General features: G+C 36.2%; 1 protein-coding gene and 1 pseudogene across 2 annotated transcripts; both read left to right on the top strand.

Annotated features, from left to right (window-relative positions):
• The first annotated feature begins 153 nt into the window (after positions 1 to 153).
• Positions 154 to 4504, top strand: LOC104608916 (wall-associated receptor kinase-like 8; annotated as a pseudogene). The gene is made up of 3 exons (XR_016078711.1): positions 154 to 1150; positions 1265 to 1411; positions 3151 to 4504. The product of XR_016078711.1 is annotated as a wall-associated receptor kinase-like 8 (transcript).
• Positions 4505 to 8235: 3731 nt separating this feature from the next.
• On the top strand, positions 8236 to 11357 carry LOC109115528 (wall-associated receptor kinase 2-like). Its single transcript, XM_019199681.2, has 2 exons — positions 8236 to 9900; positions 9990 to 11357. Exons 1-2 carry the CDS (start codon positions 8937 to 8939, stop codon positions 10229 to 10231), a joined length of 1206 nt encoding a protein of 401 aa, XP_019055226.2. The 5' UTR covers positions 8236 to 8936; the 3' UTR covers positions 10232 to 11357.
• The last annotated feature ends 12727 nt before the right edge of the window (positions 11358 to 24084 follow it).

Raw genomic sequence — 24084 nt, 5'->3', positions numbered from 1 at the left:
TTCTTCTTGTTCATAAAGTTTTGTATTATTTTACCATAAAAACCAGTCTTAACAGTATTTTGGACATTTTGGTGCCTCTGTTGGAAAGGGGATCCACTTGTAATTGTGTCAAAATGTTCAGAGGAGATGATTGCAGTAAGAAAACTTCAGCGATCCGTTTCAGCAATTTATCCAGTAAAAAACAATACCCTTATATTCTCATTCATGCTTTACCTTTTCAAGTCCAAACCGAAACAAAGCAAAGCAAACTAGCAAAGATAATTTAGTAGTTACTATGGCTTTGGTTGTGCTGTTGATTCAGATCCTCTTGTTATGGCCAACTCCGGCGACTTCATCAAACATATCGGTGGCAAAGCCCGGTTGCCAAGAGAAATGTGGTAACATCACTGTTCCGAATCCATTTGGCTTCGGAGACGCAAGCTGTTACAGGCCTGGTTATGACGTTAAATGCAACCATAGCTTCGTCCCTCCCAAACTGTTCTTGGGAAATGATTCAGACCGGCCCAGAGGAACTGAACAATTGGAGGTTTTAGAAATATCACTATTACAAGGTCAATTGCGCATCAACTCCTTCGTAGCTTATGATTGCTACAACGATTCGTATGTTAAGACAAATTCGTCTGCGATGTGGATTAATTTGAATGATTGTCCCTATAGTATTTCCATCACCCGCAATAAACTCACAGCTATTGGTTAGGAACCATCCTCGCGACAGGGTGCTCGACGATTTGCCTTTACGACGGAGAGAACTTCATGAAAAATGGGACTTGTTCAGGTGTAGGTTGTTGCCAAACCACCAGCATGCTTGGTTTAAAACAATTCGTGGTAGAGGTAGACAGCACCTTCAATCACAGCGACATTACTCGTTACAGTCCATGTAGTTTTGCTTTCATGGTTGACAATGAGTGGTACTCCTTCTCAACAATAGATCTCCTGGGTCGTAATTTCTATAGTAGAACGGGAGGAAAGGTTCCACTCGTGCTCGACTGGGCAATAGAGAAATATTTATGTGAAAATGCTTCAACGAATGACCCCTTTTATGCTTGCGGCAAGAACAGCGAGTGCTATAATTCTCCCAATGGTCTCGGATATCTGTGCAACTGTTCTCGAGGTTACCAAGGCAACCCTTATCTCCCAGACGGATGCCAGGGTAAGTAATCCACTGGTTCTTTGGTATTCTGCTATTTTTTTAGTTTCTAGTATTCTATTACTGCTAGAAATTGTGGTCTAATGATTTAATTTGGGTGTAAATGATGGATTCCAGATATAGATGAATGCGCCCATTCATCTCAGAATGACTGTTCCAACATTTGCATTAATATACAGGGAAGTTACAACTGCTCTTGCCCACCTGGTACAAAGGGCGACGGAAGATAAAATGGACTCGGTTGCATTAATATAGTCTTGATCGGTAAGACTTCAGAGCAGGAAAAATCTACTATGCCGGAAAGACATGCTACCGGAGAACAATGAAAACGCACCTGAAATTTTTTTTTGATAAACTATTGTCAATCTGGATATTGGGGACGTTACATAACATGAATTTCTTGTTGCCCGTTTCAAAAACAATTCAAAACGATCTTAATTGAAAATAGGTTGTTTCTTAAAACAAAACCATGAAAAACATGTTATTGTTTGTGAATGTGTTTTTTGTTTTGTGTTTTGAAAACTGAAATAAAAAATATGTTATTGAATCATCTTATTTTTATACTAGAAATTTTATTTTTGTTTTAGAAACCAATATTTTGTTGATTTCAAAAATGTGTATTGTTTTTCAAAATAAAATCATCTTATTTTTTCACTTTGAAGACAGTCAAAATTCAAGAACATGCTTTTGTTTCTTTTTTATTGATATGGCAATTCCAAAAACAAATAAAAACAAAAACATTCGTATTGTAGAACACCCTATTAATTTTTTGAAAACAAGTGTATGCTGTGGCACATATACCAGATTTTGATCAATCAAACCACCCCACCCAGTGCAAGGTGCGAACCTATTGGTTGGTGAGCTCCAGTTGATGGTATCAGAAACTTGGGATCGAATCCTGTCTGCTTCTGCGTTGGGGTTTGGGGGATGAGTTATCCCCCATTATGTAGCCCCTGGGAGCAAAAACGACACCCCTCCCCTAGTGAGTTTTGCTTAGTTACATTTTTTTTTCCATATCATATCTTTTTGGTATCATAGTTGCACCTGGAAAAAATTATCCTACAGGGACGGATATGATATTACACCCACCTAATTTTTTAAAGGATTCTATGATACCGGAAATGCATAATATATTGATATTTGAAAAATTTGTGGTCAATCAACTGGTATCATAAATGTGTTAAGTAATTATTAGATAGAATCTATCCCTGCCAAGGCTGCAACTTGGAACAGGCCCAATCCGAGTAAGGTCCGACCCAACCCAAGCTTTTACACAAGCTGGATTCGAGTTTTTGGGCCAGGATCCATACTTGTGTCCGAAAGTTTGGGCCTTATCTAAACTTTGGGTTTGCTTCGGTTGAGGTCTTGGTCAGCCTGAGTCCAGTATATCCCAACTCAAACCAACCCCAACAATTATAAAAACAGTTTTCTAATTACATATATCAATAAAGTATGTCAATCTATTCTGATGTTTGTGGGCACTAAAGCCCAATAAAAGATAGATGTGCAAATCATTTTCAAAAATCCCTTTAAATTTGAACAACCTGTCTAAACTTAACCAAGTCCAAACCCATCCCAGATTGGGCATGGATTGATATATTCAGTTTTTACATCAAGGTTGACCAGGCCCGAGCCCAAGGATTTCATCTTAGGATTGGGTTTGGCTGATCCCCATCCCGACAAAACCCGCCCAAGCCGAGAAGGGTTAATTACTGTACAATGACCTTATATTGCAATTCTTTAACCAACCCCAGGCAGGGTCTCCAAAAATGGTTATTAGATGCTCAAATTTTCAAAATTTAAATTTAAAGCATGTATTAAGCTAAAATTGACTCCATTTGGAAAGCATGCAGAGCCTTGTTATAGCACCAGAAAGCTGGCCCAAGGTTCCTATGACACCCAAATTCTTTTGGGAATTTCATTGTATATGTTATTGCAAGTTAGCATTTGGTATATATTTTATGAATTTCTGTATCCTAAATTAAATTTCGTCCATTATACAGGTGTTGGTGTAGGAGTATTTTCAATGGTTTTCAGTGTTTATTGGTTGTATCAAGTTTTTAAGAAAAAGCAGATCAATAAACGCAAGAAAAGATTCTTCAAAAGAAATGGTGGTTTGCTGTTACAACAACAGATTCCAGAGGAAGGTAATATTGAGAAAATAAAAGTTTTTGAAGCAGAAGAGTTGGAAAGTGCAACTGATCACTATAATGTGGAACGAATTCTTGGTCAAGGGGGCCAAGGTACGGTGTACAAAGGTATGTTATCAAATGGAAGAACTGTGGCAATAAAGAAATCTAAAATAGTGGATGAAAGCCAACTGACTCAATTCATCAATGAGGTTGTTTTACTTTCTCAAATTAATCACAGGAATATAGTTAAACTATTAGGTTGTTGTTTAGAGACAGAAATTCCTTTATTGGTTTATGAGTTTATATCTGGTGGAACCCTTCATGATCTTCTTCACAACTACAATGAGGATTTTCCATTTTTATGGGATGATCGTTTAAGAATTGCAATGGAAGTTGCAGGAGCAATTGCCTATTTGCATTCGGCAGCCTCTATGCCAATCTACCATAGAGACATCAAGTCTTCAAACGTACTGATAGATGATAAGTATAGAGCCAAGGTATCAGACTTTGGAACTTCAAAGTCAGTTGCAATTGATAAAACACATTTAACAACAGCTGTACAAGGAACATTTGGATACTTGGACCCTGAGTACTTCCAATCAAGCCAATTCACAGACAAAAGTGATGTTTACAGTTTTGGGGTGGTTCTTGTGGAGCTCTTAACTGGCCAGAAGCCAATTTCTTCTACGAGGGGCCTAGAAGGAAGAAGCTTGATCACATATTTTATTACCTCAACAAAGGAGAAAAATCTTGTTGAGATTCTTGATCCTCGTATTTTAAAAGAGGGCAAAGGAAATGAGATTGAAGTAGTTGCAAACCTCGCAATGAGATGCTTAAATTGGAATGGGAAGGAAAGGCCTACAATGAAAGAAGTTGTAGTAGAACTTGAGGGATTGAGGATGCCTGAAAGGAATTCTCTTATTCAGAAAAACAACCAAGAGGGGGAGTGCTACATAAGTGAAACATCAAGCCTGTGGGATACTGGTTCAACTTCTGTTGGGTTCAAAAGTTCAGAGAGCAGTTTCACATCCCTCCTAGATGAGCAGCCACTACTGCATAAAACATCATCTAAATAATGGTGCGGAGATGGATCTTGGATATTTCTCTTATTTATTTGTGCAATATCACATGGTATAATTTCAATTAGCATTGACCTGATACATTGTTCATGCTAATGTAAACTTGATGCTTCACAATATATGCATATTATTGGACTATTTGAGTGTTCAAATATCGTGGGTTCTACAGGTATTGAGTGTACGTGAAAGAAATCATTCTGTTGCCGATGTCAAGGATCCTACAGGTATTGAGTCATATGGAATTGCTATCCCATCTGGACCAGGGCTATGTCAAAGTACAAGACCAAAACTCTCTACAGAGTCTAGATCTGTTCCCTACAAAATACATTCCAATACATTTCCAACATAATTTGACACCGCACATCTCATATAGTGGATCTTAGATTCATGAGATATGCAGTGTCAGATCATGTTCGAACTGGTTTTGTTGGGAGCAGTTACACAGAATTTTAGGACCTGTTTGATTTGTGAGAATAGGGATCTGGAATCGAATGATTCATTCCAACTCCAACTATTTGATTAAGTTGAATTAGAACTCTATTCCATTCTTGCTGGAATGACATTCCTCCATTTGAAGAAATCACTACTTCCTATAATTCAGGATAGCATATCCACAAATTGTACCCACAGAGCACCACCACCATGTATTGGGAACATTTCCCCATGAATGACAAGAGAGATATTCCTGCTGCACAGTTGTCGTGCCTCATGGATAGCAGATTCAAGCTCATTTCCTCCCCCTCCCTTGAAAATAAAATGTCAATTTAACTAATTCTAACTCTTATTCTGATTCTTGTCTGAACCAAATAGGCTATGGGAATAGATCATTCCAATTCTTATTCTGAAGGATTTTGATTCCTATTCTAATTCAAACTGCAAAGCAAACAGACCCTACTTATTCAATGCCCATAATACCTAAAGGGTGCATTCTGGGGAGGCCAAACGAGATCAAGGGCCGGCTCAACACGAACTTTTGCAACTACTACTGTTATTGGAATGAAAAGGACTACTGATTTTGAAGCTTAGGAGGTTGGGCCTGCTAATGGTGCCTGGTAAGACTACCATAGAAGTTCAGGCCTTTGGTTTTTCTCTTCTTTGTACAGGTAATTTCCTCATAGATCTTTTAAAATCAGGTACAATTGAATTTTTGAAAGAAATGTGACAACCGGTTTTCTTTGTGGTATAAATAGCAACTGATTTTCACAGCAAAAGAGGTGCCTTTGCTGCGTAAAAAGAAGGTAGAGATTTTTTTTTTTAAATGTTTATGCATAAAAGAACAGGTTTTTTGTTAAGAAATTAATATGTAATGAAAGGATTAATGCTTCACCTGTTGTTGAATGAAGTAGGACTTTTATGACTAGACAAGAGACAAGTGTGATATTAGTAGAGAAGAGAGTAGATCACCATGGTTATAGGAAAACTGGAAGTCCAAAATCACCTTGGAGTTGGAGAAAATTTTCTTACTTCGTGATTCAACTATGATATTGGAAAATGAACAGTTTTGGCCATTAGTTTTTGGTCAATGGTTCGACCATATTGTCAAAATGAATAGATTTGTTGCAATTTAAAGAAATAAAAATAATCAAAAACCATTGTTCAGATTGAATGAATTGATAGCAACTGCGTAGGTTAATGAGTCACTGACCAACTCAATGGTTTAGGGGTGAAACAAAACTGGTTGTTATGAATGATTTTTTTGGGTCAAATGGTCCAACCATCTCAGTTAATGGTAGTTCAAAAACAATGCATCAAAAATAATAATGGAGAACAAGGACCAAAGGCATGAAACTATTTTCTGTGAGAAAACATAATGGGGCTAACGGGAATTTCATTTTCTCCGTTACTCATACTAGAAGGTGTTTGCTTGTATAATTTATCTTAAAATTTTAAGAGAATTTTGTGGAGAGGTCTAAGGCCATGTTTGGAAGTGCTTAAAAATAAGCCCTTATTCTAAATAAGTGTTTATTTGAGCTAGAACCACACCAACACCATTAAGCATTTATTGGTGTTTATTAAATAAACTGAAAATAAATATTTATTTCAAAAATAAGGATTTATTTTGTAAGTTCAAATTTAGAATTTTTTTAACAATAAGCACTTGTATCATTTTTCCTACCAAAATTATCCACAATAAATTTTTCTAATACCATTAATGCCCTTCGAATCTAAAAGCCGAGGGTTTGGCCCATCGACACAATCTATGCCTTGTTCAGACATAACTATAACCAATGTTAAATGCAAAATCGTTGAGAGTCAGAATGAGCAGCTTCCCAATCACCTCTTAGAAAAGCTTTGTACAAGAGTCGGAAATGCCTCAGTTCCTTCAACACTTGTCGATGAGTAATGAGATCCATGGTTCGATCTGTTATGAACCAAACTTTCATTGTTAGAGTATTCTTTGGAGGAAAAACACAAATTGATTAAAAAATTGGGGAAGACATTCAGGGAGATGCAAAGGCGTGTTGAATTTGTCATTTATGAAATGAAGGACAAAAGTGCTTATTGGAGGAAAAAAAAAAGCACCAAACACCTGATATGAAATAAAAAATAATCACTTAAAAAAGCTGGGTGCCAAATGCCAATAAGTGCTTATTCGAATAAACACTTGTTTTTAAGCACTTATTCAATAAACACTTATTTTTAACATAAGCACTCCCAAACATAGCCTAAGTACAATGGAGATTTATGCATTTATTAGAAAACATAGGAAAACTTTTAAATAATTTACCCTTTTCTTGGCAAAAACTCAAGATTCATTACTTGTAATTCAATTTAAATCCTTACTTTCTTTGTTTTTTTTCTTTTTGCAAAAAAAATAAAAGGAAACAAGATTATTTACTTATAGTTCAATTTAAATCTATTTTGTCCATCTGCCCACATAATAAATATAGGTTTTTTTTTCCTGATTTTGGAATTAAAGTGATGTCAGGATTAAGGCTCTTCTCATGTCACTGGACTCTTTCTTGGTATCTGGTGTTCTAAGATGGAATAAGGCCTCGTTCGCTTTTCGGTAAGTTATTTACCTGGGTAAATGCACTTACTTGGGTAAGTGCCATTACCCATGTTCTTTTATTTCCCATGCAAACAAGGCAATGACCATTTTAGCCATAAAAATCCATTATTATAAGGGACATTTTTGTCCCATTCAAGTGTTGGCAACTTTCCCCCAAGGTGAGAAAGTTATTTACCCACCTACGAGATGGGTATCACTTACGCAGGTAAGTAGTACCCAGAAAAATAAATTTTCCCTGGTCCCCATATAAATCTGAAAAAAGAACATGGGATTTTTGGTCAATGGGAATAAAAATCCCATCGACCAACTTTCCCCACTCTCAAAATCCAGAAAAAGAACGCACCCTAAATGAAAACGAATTTTCTTTTGATTAAGGTTCTTCTTATATCAGGGCTGGGTCACTTAAGTTGCCACGAAAGTTGGATATCCCTTACCTAGCTTATTCTTTCATTTTTCTTCACCATTAACAAGCATTCTATCTGGTATGTTCAGGATCTTAGTGGTTAAGACTTGAAATTAATCTTATTGGAATGGACTCGCACCCAGGCCAGTTTTAAGGTCTAGAGATTTACCTTATCCAACTGACCTGGAGATTTTGGCATTGATTAGCTAAGGTGGGACTCTCGACAGGTAAAAATTAAAATAAAAAAAGCAGAAAATTTTTAACCTTTTTTTAACATTATTTTCTTGATACTACGCAATTTGAGAGTTCATCTCTTGCTACTTCTATATCTCAATCGTTCAGACCTGGTTATGTGTCTATCCTTGCTAAGGCTGTAACTTGACCAAGATCATCAGCCCAAGCTCCACCCGACCCAACCCAAGCTCTTGCGTAAGCTGAGCTTGAGTTTTTGGGTTTTGGAATAGGTCTGGATGATAAAATTTGGGCCTGACCTATATTTGGTTTATCTTGGGTTGAGGCCTTGGATAGCCTGAGCCTAACCGGTCCAAATTGCCAAAGTCCAAGTCCATCCCTATTTGTGTTTGAATAAGTTCAGGTTGAAACTGGGTTTGTAATTAAATTCGGGCATGTCCTCGGATTGCACCTCCAGTTTTTTGTATATAAGGTGGGGTGACACCATTTTACTACGTATTTTATTTTTCACAAACAAACAATATAATGTAAAGTCGGAAACATAAGTAGAGATTCTAAGAGAATTTTGTTTCAAATTGAATACCTTTGCTTCAAATTGTTTGTTGAGATTGGCTACTTGAGTCAATCTTCCCAAATTTAAAAACGAACCGCTGACCGAACTGGTTAGGGGTTCGGCTATCGAATCGAACGGTCCGATTGTTCAATCCAAATGGCTGGCCCGTTCTGACAAAAAAATAAAAAAATTAAAAAAATTAAAAAACGGTCAAAACTGTTCGAATAATAATCGATCGGTTCAGCGATTTGCTGACCAAAATCAACAGTTTTGGAGGAAAACGGAACTGGTCAGATGACCGATTCCTGGTATTTCCGGTCGGGTCCGGTTTTGAAAACCCCACGGATCCCTGGAGTCTTATTTTCTAGATACGTAGTAGGTTATTTTCATTGAAAAAGAAAGCCAATGTAATTTTGAATGGTCTCGATCGAGAAAATTGTTATAAATGACAATGAACATCCTATGAAACAAAACGATTCCTGGAAAGAGAAAACTATGGCTTTGGTCCTGCTGCTTCTTCAGCTTCTGTTCTTACGGCCAGCAAGTGCGAAATCGTCGAACATGTCAATGACAATGGCAAGGCCTGGATGCCAGGAGAGATGTCGAGACGTAACCATTCCCTACCCATTTGGGATCGGTGACTCAAACTGTTATAAGCAAGGCTACAACCTGACTTGTGAGGAAGGAAAACTGTTCATAGATACAGGAAATAATCGTCAACAAGTGTTAGAAATATCGCTAGGAGGCCAATTACGAATGTACGCTGCCATCAGTTACAAGTGCTACTCATCAGTCCATGAATCTGATCGACGAGATTCGTTCACTTCGATCATTAATTTGCAATCTTTGCCTTACACAATTTCCGACACCAGTACCAGATTCATGGCTATCGGGTGCGACACCATCGCATCCATAAATGGCTTCACCTCCAGCAATCGAAACTCCACAGTCGGGTGCAGCATGCTTTGTGGTGACAGAGAGAGCGTTGTGAATGGCTCATGCTCGGGCATAGGTTGTTGTCAGACGTTCATCCCGAAGGGACTCAAGAAAATGAACTTGGAGCTGGGGACCAACAACGCCCACCGTGAGATTATGGAGTTCGATTGGTGGTGTGACTATGCCTTGCTCGTTGAGGGAAACTGGTATCAGTTCTCAATGGCGGATCTCGAACATTTTCATTTAGGCGAGAAAGCTAGCGTAGTTCCAGTAGTGCTCGATTGGTCGATAGAGAATTATACTTGTGAAAACATTTCAAGAGATGATCCCTCTTTTGCATGCGGCAAGAACAGCGACTGTGTTAACTCTCCCAACGGGCTTGGATATATTTGCAACTGTTCTCAAGGTTACAGAGGCAACCCTTATCTGGAAAACGGATGTCAAGGTAATATATATGTAATCTCCTTGGGGCCTGAGAGTCTTTATCAATAGTTATTTCTGGAGATCACAGTTTTATCTAATTATGGGTTGCAGATATAGATGAATGTGCCGATAAATCTATGAACGACTGCCTGGGTATTTGCAGAAATACACCTGGAAGTTACAATTGTTCTTGTCCACCCGGTAGCAAGGGGGACGGAAGAAGATTTCCTTGTAAGAAAAAGCAATTTCCGGTGGATCAAGTCATCATAGGTAACAAAATCAAACACTACTTGCTCATGTATATTTTGATTTTGACTCTACTTACCAAAAAGTATACTTTGACTGTTTACTAGCTAGGTTGTTTGACTCCCAAGTCATAAGATTATACAGTTCTACTTGTGGACTCTCCATCTCCTACCCAAAATATCTTCCCAGAAGTCCACAACCCTCCGTTTTACCGTGCTTTCATCTTCTTTGTCACCTCAGAGCTAGGCCTTGGACCGGGCCCATATCACATGCCCAATTCTGACTAAAGGATAGAATTTGAATTGTGTGAAGTTGTACTCTTGATTTCGGGCCCATGACAATACAGTATATCAGCTTGGACCCCACATGTCAAGCTAATATGCTGTATCATGATTGGCCCAGAATGAGGATTCAAAGTGTCCAAGGCACCGGGTCTTAGAAAAAGATTCCTAAGTTGTTTAAACAAATTAAGGGGGAGTTCGACAACTAACCATGTGGTCGAGCACCCCCTAAGAGCTAAGATTCAAGAAACCGGTTGTAACATAAGTCTGGGAAAAGGGTTTAAACTTTGATTGAGCTCTATGTTAATCGACGCCCCGGCCCAAATAATTTTCATAAATACCGATTTTACCCTTAGTTAATAGGGATTAGCAAATGGGTCGCGTAATTGATTGGAATTAACCTTAAACCGACCTCCACCTATGCCGAAACTATTTTTCATAAATACCCATTTTACCCCTACTTAATAGGGCTTAGCAAATGCGTCCCGTAATTGATTGGATTGACCTTGAATCGGCCTTGGAATTGCCCACTCCAATAAGTTCTCACATTGGATCTGATTTTGAACCGACCTCCACCCAGGTTAATTCTAAAGTTTGGGGGTTAATCATACCTGAACTGCCACAACCGATTTTGATTGGCTTTGGTTGAATCATATTTAGTAGAACCGACTTGGTTAATCTTGTTAGAACCGACCTTGGTGGAATGAAATTACACAACCTTGGAATCAACCTGATTAATCTTAACAGAATCAGCCTTGGTGGAATCGAAATTATCCATTCCTTAGAAACGAACCTACCTTACAATAAATTCCAAAATATTTTAAAGATGTAAAAAATTGAACACAAGTACTCATGGTTCAAAAAACCATAGTTTAACTTAATTATTGAGCCACTTGAGCACATTGATATTTCTTTTTTCAATAATATCTGAATGTGTATAGCAAGTAATGTAAGTCGATAAATATAATATTTACAAAATTTAAATTATAATAATAAGTTTTGAACTTTATATTATGATAATCTATAGATTGAAATTACTCAATTGAGTATCATATATAATGTTTTAATCCAATATTCATTCAATTATTATTACTGAGTGATATTGATAATTCTAAATGCCATTTTGTCATATTGATAATTCTTAATGTTATATTAACACAATTTAATGATTAATATATACTACCATATTAAACTCAAGAATATACATACTATACTTCTACTATAAGTATAACTTGACATTTAATGGTAACAAGATTATACATTCCATTGTAGTACCACAAAAAAACTATTTAAATCATTATTGTTAAATAGTTGTGTTTATGACTTATAACCAATCATATATACTGATAAGAAAGCATTATTATGAATCAATCGGGATAAAAAAACTTTATGATAGATATTTAATCAATCATTTGATCTTTTAAAGTTATTAATAAATATGCACATGCATTGCACGCGGTTGTTTCAACTGACAACAATAATAAGAACACAATAATATGGTGGCCTAACTATTTGAATCACATGGTAGTTTCAATTGCACATTCCTTTTGTGCATGTACAAATTATGTCACTCCCAACAATTATGTTGAAGTTCATTATGTCTAACTATGTAATTTGGAAGTTGAAGATGCATGCAATGTTAGTGAAAGAAGATTGAGCAATTTCCTTGGAAAGAAAAAGAGAAGAAGCTTGTTGATATGAAAGATGAAAAGTTTGAAAAGAAATACTACATAGCCATGGTGGATATTCTTCTCGCATTAAAACATTTTTTTTTATTCAATGCGTCCAAAGAAATCATTGCCAAGGGTTTGTAAGACAAATTGCAAAATCTCTATGAGGGAAATTGATGTACAACTAATCCTTCCTCAAGAAACAACTCTATAAACTAAGAATGAATGCAAGAACGATTGAATGAGTTTTACACTCTAGTGCTCTTTTGGTTTGTTTTATGCATGATTCTTGGGATAGATTGATTATGAGTTTGAGAAATACAAAAAAAAAAATCTATCATTGGAATCTACCATTTCTATGTGGCAAATAAAAGAGTCTCATAGAAAAGTTAGTGAAAACTCTTATGGTGATGAAATGATGGTAAGAAGTAGATCTCGTGAGAGAACCAACTCTGATAGAAATCAAATAATATATAAGTTGAAATGCAGGAAATGACCAATGTTTTGGAGCTAAGGTAAGAAGGATTACTTTCAGAATGATTATAAATTACCCAAGGTAAATCAGAGTCGATCCAATTCTTATTAGGATCCAAATTCAAAGAATTTCCACAGTAAGTTAGAGCCAACCTAACTCTTATTGAATTATGACATTTCTTTCCATATGATGCCATGAAGAGATTGGTTCTACACATATTAGCTATGTAGTGGTGCAACTATTTACATGGGTGACAATAATACATATAAAATAGTGGGAGTTAAAGAAGTTAAAATTACCATGTTTGATGGCATCACTTGTATGATATTTGGTGTATGACATATTTCAAGACTACAAAAAAGTATCATAATGTTTGAAAAATTTAATGAGGATGGTTATAAGTTTTCTAGAGAGAAAGGTGGGCTAAAGATCATTTAAGTAGCTATGGTGGTTGCAAAAGGCAAATTGCAAGGTAACCTATACCACTAGATCAGAGATATCCTAGCCATCAATGCTATTATTGCAAATATTGTGACTGGTTTTATCATGACTTTGCACAACCATTTAGGTCATATGAGCAAGCAAGGACTAAAGGTATTTTTGATCAAAATTTGCTTCCTAGTTTAAAATCTAGTGGATTTCTATGAATACCACCTATTTTGGAAAATACCATAAAGCTAGATTTTCTAAGTCTAAAGCTAGAAGTAGAGAAGTATTAGACAATACACTTTGATACTTGGAAAGCTACTATAAAATCTCCCAAAGGTTTGTAAATCTTGTTTCATTTATTGATGACTTCTCTAAAAAGATACGAGCATATATACTCCAAAGGAAGAGTGACACTTTTTTCTTCTCCAAGAAGTTCAAAGCTTTGGTAAAAAACCAAGAAAGAAAAAGGGTTAAGTTTCTTCAAACAAATGATGGATCAGAACATACCTAAAAAAGATTGTAAGGATTTTTGTAACAAGCACGGCATAGTGAGGTAGTGTATGGTTCTTCAAACTCTACAACAAAACAAGGTTGTTGAATGGATGGACCATAGGCTCATGAATCAAGCCAACAACATGTTGAGCACAACTAGGCTACAGTAGTACTTTTGGGAAAAAGCTATCAATATGGCATTGGTAAATTAGTATTCCATTAAAGCACTTGATTGTAAAATTCTAAAAGAGGTATAGTCAAGAAACCCTTCATTGCATGCTTTTGCTATGATACTTATGTATGGATTTCCAAAAAGCAAAGGATCAAGCTGGATGCAAGGTCCAAAAAGTGTATTTTTTTTTTTTTTTTTGCTATACAAATGATACAAATGGGTACAGGTTATGTAGTCCTACTATCTACAAGGTTATTATTAGTCAAGATGTTGTACTCAATGAAGACACAATGTAGAAAGAAAATATGTGGCTAAGCTCAGAGATAACAAAGAAGGTTTAAGTGGAACCTTTCAACAAAGATTTAAGATCAATAAATTGATGAAATTGTTGATGACAATGATGAAAGAAAATTGAATTTTTTGAGAGTGAGACTCATGGTTATCAAAGTCAACTTAGGTGGGATACAAAACCTTTTGTCTACCTTTAGGGTTATGTGACAGCTTATGCATGCATCATAGAAGAGTATGATCTTACACTACAAAGCTATTGAAAGTATACATGCTTGCTACTAGCAAAAGGCTATGGATAAAATGAAAGTATTGAAGAAGAACAAAGATTGGGAGATAGTTGAACTACCTAAGGGTTGGAAGGCCATTGATTGAAGATGAGTGTACAAGCTCAAGAGAGATGCTCAAAAATTACCTTCTATGAAATGTTATCTCATGTTGTTCATTTGAGTACTATCCACACTATATTGAGTATAACTGAAGTACTTAACTTAGAGTTTGAGCATTTAGATGTTAAGACTGTCTTTCTACTAGAAAATCTCAAAGAAGAGATTTCTATGACCCTTCCTAAAGGTTATATCAAGAGAGAAGAAAGATCTGGTTTGTCGATTGATTAAATCACTTTGTGGTTTGAAATAGGTACCTAATGTTCATAGAAGTGATTTGATTCTTCATCATAAATTAAGTAGGGGATGAATGGTCCCCTCCTATTTTCTCATGTGCTAAGATGCCATAGCCGATGCAAACTATCCAATAAGTAGGGGAACCAATGTTCATTTCCCTCCACTCAAGAATTATACCTTATTTTAAAATATCATATGACATATATGCAAGTTTAATATTAGCTATCCAAAGCTTTAATCTAATCTAAGTTGTTTAGTCTTCTAAACTGATTGTACTTTTTATTATTCTAGTCTATTGTTAGCATACCATGTGTTTGATTTTTTTTTCCTTACCATGCTAGAAATTGGAAAACAAGTTTTGAATTTAAAATGTTTTGGCATGTATTACGGTCATTTGGCTAAAACATAACCCATTTTAGTAATATATGGAGACCCTTTAATTAGTCTTACCTAAATGATAAATTTTCCTAGCTCTTGCATATCTCCTTGCTAGAATATATTCATCTTGCAATTGATAAAACTCACTTAACAACTGTAGTCCAAGGAACCTTCGGATATCTTGACCCAGAATACTTCCGGTCATGTCGGTTTACAGAGAAGAGTGATGTTTATAGTTTTGGAGTGGTGCTTGTAGAGCTTCTAACCGGGGAGAAGCCTATTTCTCCCATCGGACCACAAGAATGGAAAAACTTGGCCGCATATTTTGTTTCTTCAGTAGAGGAGAATTGTCTAGACAATATTCTTGATCCTCAAATTGTAAGGGAGGATAGAAAAGAAGAGATACAAGTAGTTTCTGACCTTGCAAGGAGATGCTTAAACCTAAATGGAAAGAAAAGGCCAACAATGAAAGATGTTGCTTTGGGGCTAGAGGGACTAAGAAAGTCTGAAGGGCAGCCTTTAGCTCAACAAAATGCTCAAGATGATCGGAGATCCATATCATAATTGAACCATTGGATCTATGGGATAAAGGTTCAAGTTCAAGTGGATATGGAAGCTATGAAAATAGCATTAAAACCACTACTTAAGTCAAACATTCTAGTCATTCACTAAAAATATAGTATTGGAGGAAGTTTCAGGTTCAGTTGTTGTAATATGATGAATGATCAATTGTTTGCATTTTAATTTTATTTTACTCTAATTCCATTTTAATTTTATTACTTCATAAATGATCAATTGTTTGCAATAAATACAAATGAAATAAAATTTTTAGAACTTTCTTTTCGATTTGTTATTTATTTTGTATTTTTTTAATTTTTGATCATTCGCCAAAATACTTGTCATTTTTACTTAGCAAAAAAAGTAAAAAATACTTAACAAAAACAAAAACAGAATCAGGCCCCTGGCTCGGCCCAGCCCAGGCCTACAGCTTGATGTTGCCTAGGCCTGTGGCATAATTCTGACATGGCATGGATCCACTTGGGCTAATGTTAGAGGCTATGTTAGGCTTCCCCTTTAAGGGGTTCTAGGCCAAGCAGGCATAACGTGTCTAAGCCTGCTTTTCAGCATGGCACAACCCGCTACAATGATGTGGGTGTCCCGCTAGGTCATGATAGTGTAGCATGTTCCACATTACACCTCTACTTGTACTATTGTACATAATTTTCAAAAAGTCTTTTCCACCCTTTTGTTAATTCTTCAATTTTCAATATAATGGAATATCTCTTATAAAAAAGTGAACCATAAAACACTTGTCTCACTTTTGACTTCCCCATGCGCATGAACTCAGGGGTCCATGGTCATAATAAAGTAGAACAGAAGAAAATATAAAATAAATAAGGGAAAAACTACTATGTTCGTAACAGCTAGTTGGGGTGAAAAACTACTTCCATTTTAACGAAATAGGTGAAGAGTTTACTTCAGCCACCTAAACTAATTGGCACCGCTATGTTCGTAACAGCTAGTTCTGCTTCACGGAATCTACCCTTAGCAACTACTACGTTCGATCTCTACTAGTGTCTGAGGAGCAATAATATTTCCTCTCCATCCGACCTGAGCGTTTGAGATCTAGGCGATGGAAATTCGAGAGAACGACGAGCCCCCTCTGTCAACTTGTTCCGGTGCTTCTTTTTTACATTTTTGGATTTTCTCTATGTTTTCGTTTTCTCAATACCAATAGTTTTTAAAGCAAGATTTAGGTTTTTGTGAAGATAAAACTTCAGAGGAAGTTTTTATATTTTACCCAAACCATACAGATCAATTAAAGATAATATTAATTAATAGAGTATGGATGACAACATGTTCGGAAGAATCACTGCCAAACTTTTTCTCTCATTCTTAATTATTGAAATTTAATTTTCTAATTTATTCCATTGGTGCAACTTGTCTGGAGCAGTTGTTAAATTTCACTGACTAAACACTCAATGGAACCTTTCCTATTTGTTATATGTCTGGAATCTGGAGCGGGTTACATATCATGGTTATATGGACCTGCTATCTTACCCGTTTGCCTTTCTTCAGAGTTCATACCTATGCCAGCTGTATGTATGGTCCAGTACACATCGGATTGGTTTTAACTAACCCATTTTAACCCACATCCAGCGGTGCAGAATTATGCATTATGCGGTGTAATTTGATTCAAATGAATATCATTATGCTTAAGTTGTGCTTTAATTTTTGCGCAATTAGAATGGGTTAACGAGATTAGAGTGAGATTATACAAAGAATTCGAATCTCCTACCCATAAATTATTCCCAAGGGACATTACAGGTATATATACATTTAGAATGTTTCCCTTATCCTGATATATATTGTCAATACACGGCCATGGTTAGGAATGTGGGAAGAGTTTGGTTGCGGTTCCATTGCTTCAGCTCGTGTTGATGCTATGACCAACAGTGGCGGCATCATCAAAGGTCTTGATGGGAAGGCCTGGTTGCCCAGACGCGTGTGGGCCGTGGCATATTACTGTTTTATACCCCATTTGGCTAGATCAACCAAATTATTATAAATAAGTTCTGCCAACTGACCTGCAACTAAGAGTGGCAATGGATCGGTTTTGGATTGGAACCCATCCAGTCCAAAATCAATTTGGATGGATTGGATGGACCAACAAAACATGTTGGATTAGATCAATTCGGTCCAAAATATTTATTAGATTGGATTGGACCTGATCGCCCGTAACAAATTTATATTAGATTAGATTGGATTAAGCCAATATTTGATCCATTGATATAAAATAAGAATATATGTGTCAATGAATCAAGTTTGAATTAAAACCAATATAAATCAAAATAAATTTGAACGGACTTAACAGTCCAAACATTGAATTGGACCGGTCCAAAACATTCATTGGATTAGATTGGACCTGATCCATTTATAATGGGCTCACATTGGACTGGATTGGATTGGACCAAATCCAGTCCAATAAACACTCCTACCTGCAACCACACTTCCAACGACCGTTCTCAAATGGATATTAGGAACATTGGAAACCAAATTGTTACATGTACTGGTTCACTTTGTACCGTGGCTGTGGCAAACACATCCATGTATACATACTTTGTAAGGTGTCAGTGGCTGTGTCAAATACATCCATGTATACATATTTTGTAAGGTGTCGGCTGAAAGAAGAAAGAAAAATAAAGGATAAAACCAATCCCTACTCAACAGTGGTAATCCATAATATGGGTGCAAATCGGGTTGGCCCGTGTTAACAGTTTACATTGTTTTGTATTTAGGCTTTGGGTTGGGCCCATTGGGTTTACTGAAAGACCGTGCTCCAAAAAAATATTAGAAACTCAATTCAAGCTTATTTCAGAAAGTTAGAAATGTTCTCATCTTTTGTCACCTGTTCAAATCTTGTCTTTATGCGAAAAGATATACCTCCAACCAAATAATCTATAGATTGCCAAAATTTTTATGTAAAATCTCACACGGTTTCTTGACTATCGGATCTTCCAGAATATCTTTAAAAAAAACTTGCAAAAGTGACACCACAACCAGAAAACACCACACCTTACCAACCAGCTAATTGACAACTTACATTTATTTTCCTCTTCTCTCCTATTCTATAACAAGCAGCTGGTGAAATATAATTAATGCATTATTTATTACTTTGCCTGCATAATGCGACAACCATCACAAAATTTTAGGGGATTATAACAGATAAAGTTAACTTTAGGTCCTTAATATCAATAAAAGTAATGCTTTTAAAAAAATTCAAAAATATGTTAACTTTTTAAAAATAATATCAATTAAGGGCAAAAATACTGTTCATCTTCTTCCTCTTATAATCTATCAGCTAGTGAAATATAATTAATGCATTATTTATTACCTTGCCTGCATAGTGCGACAACCATCATAAAATTTTAGGGGATTATAACAGATAAAGTTAACTTTAGGTCCTTAATATCAATAAAAGTAATGCTTTTAAAAAAATTCAAAAATAGGTTAACTTTTTAAAAATAATATCAATTAAGGGCAAAAGTACGTTAAGAGCCAACCCTAGGTCTAAGGTTTTCAGATCTGAAAACAAAATTCCAATCAAGTTTAAGAGGTAAAACCAAACAAGTGTGAGGATCTAAAAAGCAGCAATTTCAGATTTAAATTAACCTGTGAAAAGTGCAATCAAACGACCTCATAAACTACATGAATACAACTTTAATTTGCGCTACAAGAAAGGAATACAGCTTTAACTACTATACTAGAAAGAGAGAAGGAACACAAAAAGAGTTGGAAAGAGAAAGCAACTTAACCCACATACTTGAAGGTATTGTTCACAAAAACATAAACAGCCTATGCATTTATCTCCTGAGTTTTCTACAGGATATCCCATCGAAATGCTTATTAAATGAAACCCAATGGAAACCATACAAGTTTGGCTGGCATTGGGCATTTCTTTTTAACCAAGCACATGATTCATGTCTGTGTATCCGTGGTATCTGGTATGCACATGGAGCGAAGACTGTCACTCGAGTCCCTATTTAATACGGCATTATTGTAAGATCTAGTAACCTATTTTCTATTCTAAGAGCCCGTTTTGGAGGGTTTTGACACAGTGCCTCCTTGTATTGCAGTGTAAGCCTCGCACATAAAGCCATTAGGTCATATTTGGTGAAAAACCTGAAATGCTCAAACAATTGTCTAGTAGCTTATTTGAAGCCGACCCGGTAGTTCAATCAATGCTGAAGCCTTTTTAAATAGATTCTTAATTAGAAGTCCCGGCACGGCTCGGCACGAAATTGGACCGATCTGGCCCGGCCTGGCATGATGGTCCGTGCCGTGCTGGGCCAGGGGTTCACAGTCCATGGGCTGGTACGGCACAGCCCGACTGTTCGTGTCGTGCTGCCCGCGGCCCGCACCACGGCCTATCATAGGCCGGCATGGAAAGGCCCGTAGCGGGTCGTGCTCGACTCATTTGAAAACTAGTCGTTGGGCCCCCCTCCTCCAAGCCTCAAGTCCCCCCAACGGCTAGTTTCAGCTTTTTGGGGGATTTTTTACATAAACTCCCCCTAACAGCTATAAACAACTATATAGGGGGGTATTTATGTATTTTGCTTATGGAGGGGAGAAAATTGACACAAATGCCCCCCAACAGCTATATAACAACTAGTTTTAGGGGGCTTTTTGGGTAAAGTTATAAATAATTTTATCATAACCAAAACACCCCTCCTAATAACTAAAAAACAGATAGTTTTTAGGGTATTTTGGGCAATTAAATTATTTTCAATTCCTATAAATAACCCTATCCTCCACCATTCTTCTCATCAAACCAATTCAACAATTCTCTTATTCTCTTAATCTCTTCCCTCTTTCTCATACATTCTCTACAATCCGAGTGAACTCTAATAGTCTGATTAGCTGATTGTCTGATTCTCCAAGTTAGCAATTTGGGAGGCTTGGAGACTTGAACGTTGAATTTTAAAAAATTCAATCAAATTAATTTTTTTTTTAGAGTTTAAAAAAATGGTCGATTCTTTCCAAAATCCCAAGTTTAGTAGTTCGATTTGGAAAATATTTAAAATAGAGGATGTTGAGGGGAAGGGGAAAAGAGCAGTTTGACAAAAATGTAGAAAAGACTTTAGCTATTGTAGCAAGGGTGGTATTGGCCATTTGAGCAGACATTTTCTCATACATGAGAAGGAGGAAGAAGTAACCCACAATTTAAATGAATTGTTGAAATAATGGAAAATAAATTTTAAAAATATTGGGAGAACATTTCTCGCTGCCATGGCACGTGATCCATGATCTACTAACCCCTCCGGTGTCTACAAGCTACAGTTCCATGACTTCCATCGAAGTTTTGTTCAGTTGTTTTAGTGCAGGTACCACTGTACCATGGTTGGCTAGATGTAGTCATGATGCAGAATATAGGTTATAACTTTACAATTATAAGACAAATGAGGGCATGATACTACTACATACATCGGATATTTCACCTGAAGCAGATGATGAAAGTCATGATTCATGAACAATAGTTGACTAGTTGTATAGATTTTTTTATTTTCTTCCCAATTATTGTAAATTTTGTTTTAATTTTATTTAATTTATTTGCTACTAATGTAATTTTGTATTTTCAATTTGTAACTATATTATATTTTTATATTTTATTAATTTATTCCATTTTCATATTTCATTCATCCAAGTATGAAGTATGAAGTATTCAACCATTGTATATTTCAATATTTGTAAGCTTTGTAATTTGTATTATTAATTCATTATTCATTCAAATTTAAATGAAATAAAATTTCAATTTGAATTGTTTTATTTATTTATTTTTGGGTAATCGTAATCCATTCAATCTAGCTTGGTTCGGCCTAGGCCCAAGGCCTGCCCTATGGCCCAGCCCGACATGGCCCAAGCCCACAGCACGGCCTGTAGCCCAGCTCGGCCCAGGCCCGCGGCATGGCACGGCATGGTATGGGCCTGCACGAGTCAGCGGACAGTTATTCGTGGGTCGGCCCAGACCCACCTTTTGATCCTCTTAGTAGCAATATTTGGTTTGATTGTTGAAGATTTTTAAAACCAAACCGGACAGTTATTCGTGGGTCGAACAGTCCTACAGTTTGAACAGAATGGATGGTATGTTCTGATAAAAGAATAATAATAAATTAAAAATAAATAAAAAGGCCAAAAAGCTATTGTCTGGGTTAATGGTTCAATAGTTTGACTGCCTGAATCAACAGTTCGCTGACCAAATCAACGGTTTTTGACCAAAAAGCAATTCTAAGGTGAAACAGAAATGGTTCCCGGTTTTCGAGTCTGATTGTCTAGCCCCATCCAGTTTTGAAAAATTGATAAAACCCATATCTGTGAGAGTAATTTGCAAAACATAGGAAAACAACTCCAAGCGATGCCAATTCACTTCAACATGAATTTTCGAGAAACAATATGTAAAGATTTATCTCTCTAGTATTAAAAGTCCGATGGGCTTTCATTGAATGACTTGAGAGCTTCCTCCATTAACCCAATGGGTAGGTGATGAAACCAGAAATTGAAGGATCAAGACCCTTGTGTTGTCTATAATTAAGTAGAATTATTTTTAGGTGAGATGCCTTCGAGTTCAATATGACAATGTCTTTTAGAAATCAAGTAGGACTTGAAGGAAGCCCTAGTTATCTTGCTTGAATGAAGGGACAGTTAAGTAAGCCATAACATCCCATTTCTTTCATGACTTTTACAGTTTTAATGGTTTTATTTGAAAAGTTAAAGAGTTATGAAGGGTAGCAATGTCTTTTGATGTATTTTGTTAAATATAACGGCATGTTGTTCTAATGGTGGAGCTTGGAGTTGTATAAAAGATTAGAGGGGAGATATAAAATAGCATAGATGGAAAAAAAAGACTGTTTGCAGAAATTTTCTGAAAAGAAAGTTACTGATTTATTTGGATTTAACATGGCAGAAATAGGGAATCATTATAAGAATTTGGGATTTGCTGCTCATATAGCGCTTCTCACAACGAGTTCATAGTCACATCCCATCATGTAGTGGGAACATCTCTCATGAATAATAACATATAAGAATGGGAGAAGTCCCCAATATGTGACTAATACATGCTGTAAAGTTGGTGTGAAGAGCCATCTGTGAGGAGTAGATTGGGACTCTATTATAAGGCCTTGGCACTTAGCCAAGTAGTAAGCCTTTTCCTTGCAAATTGGAATCCAATGAAACTTAGTCCATGTGCTCAAGATTCCTTGATTTTTCTTTGGGTAAATTATAAATAGATACCTTGAATTTTGAGGGTAGTTACAAATAGGTATCTAAACTTTTAATTATAACACTTAAGTACACTGAACTCTTAAAAATACATGATAGATAGATTTGAACTTTTTACAAGATCAAGATGGCTTGATTCGTGTGTCCTTTAACAAAAGAATTGGGATTAATCGAACTTTTTTATTCACCCTTAACATTATCAAGGCTGTGTTTCGTTTGAAAGAAAATGAAGGGAAGGGAGAGATACCTTTTCAAACCTGAAATCTTGTACAGGTTTTCCAAATTTTTTCTTCATCTCCGTACCTTTTTTTTCGAACCAAACACAACATAAAGGAATAGGGATAAAGTGCTGCAATACGAAAGTGGGGAATCTTTTGTTGCAAACCAAAACTATGGTGGGGGCTAAATATCACTAGTCCTAATTACAGGGTGGTAATCTGTAATTTATTTGTAGTTTCATTGTATTTGAAAACATTGTATTTGAAAAAGTTCAAGAGAGACTTGTGTAGTTTCATTGGGTTTCATTTATAAGCATTTCAATTGAATCTAAAAGGCAGGGATGAAAAAGAATGCTCAAGAGGTCTTTTGATCTTTACGTTGGGATTTCGATAGATCTTTTTTAGAAATACTTACGAAATAGAATCTTAATTTAGGGCCTGTTTGGCATATCTTTTCTCATAGTCTTTCAATTATTTATAAGCTGGGCAGACTGATTTTTTATTTATTTTTTTATTTAGCTCGTGGAAGGTCTAACCACCAAAAGTCAAAGTGTCGAAAAGATACAAAAAACTCATTTTGGGCTGATCTCGGGAAGCTCCAAATAAAACTTTTGGTGTTTTTCGCATTTTATTCTTGTGCAGAAAAATACAGAAAAACATGTATATGTTAAATATGCTTCAAAATGCTCAGATATTCATGCAAAAATTCGCGTCTTTTGAATATTATAACTACCAAAAGATCTTCTAAAAAAGATACACCAAACAGACCCTTAGTTAATTTGTTAGTCTTCGGGATGAATTGACTAACAAGCAACATCTACGTCTGAGGCGGAGCCCCAACCTACAATGATAAACTTGTGAATTTCATAACAAAAAAAAATAAAAAATAAAAAACCTGCAAAAGCAGTACTGAATCCACTGCAATCAGAAGCGCGTAAAGCGGGTTAATAACCAATCAAGACGACCCGGAGCACTCTTATACTGGTCTTTATTGAAAGTTGAAACTGTCGTCGTTTTCATAGAGATTGCTGATTGGATAGAGTTGGAGGATTCCACACGGAGACTAAAAGAAGACGAGGTGTCACAAGTGACCAAGTCGCACTCGAGCGACAGAGGGGCACTCTTATACTATTTCAACATTCATCCAGCTCGGCCTAT

Source organism: Nelumbo nucifera, chromosome 7 (genome assembly GCF_055504915.1).
Source record: "Nelumbo nucifera cultivar China Antique chromosome 7, China Antique-T2T, whole genome shotgun sequence".
In the NCBI taxonomy this organism is placed as follows: domain Eukaryota; kingdom Viridiplantae; phylum Streptophyta; class Magnoliopsida; order Proteales; family Nelumbonaceae; genus Nelumbo; species Nelumbo nucifera.
This window is presented reverse-complemented; position numbering and strand designations above follow the sequence as displayed.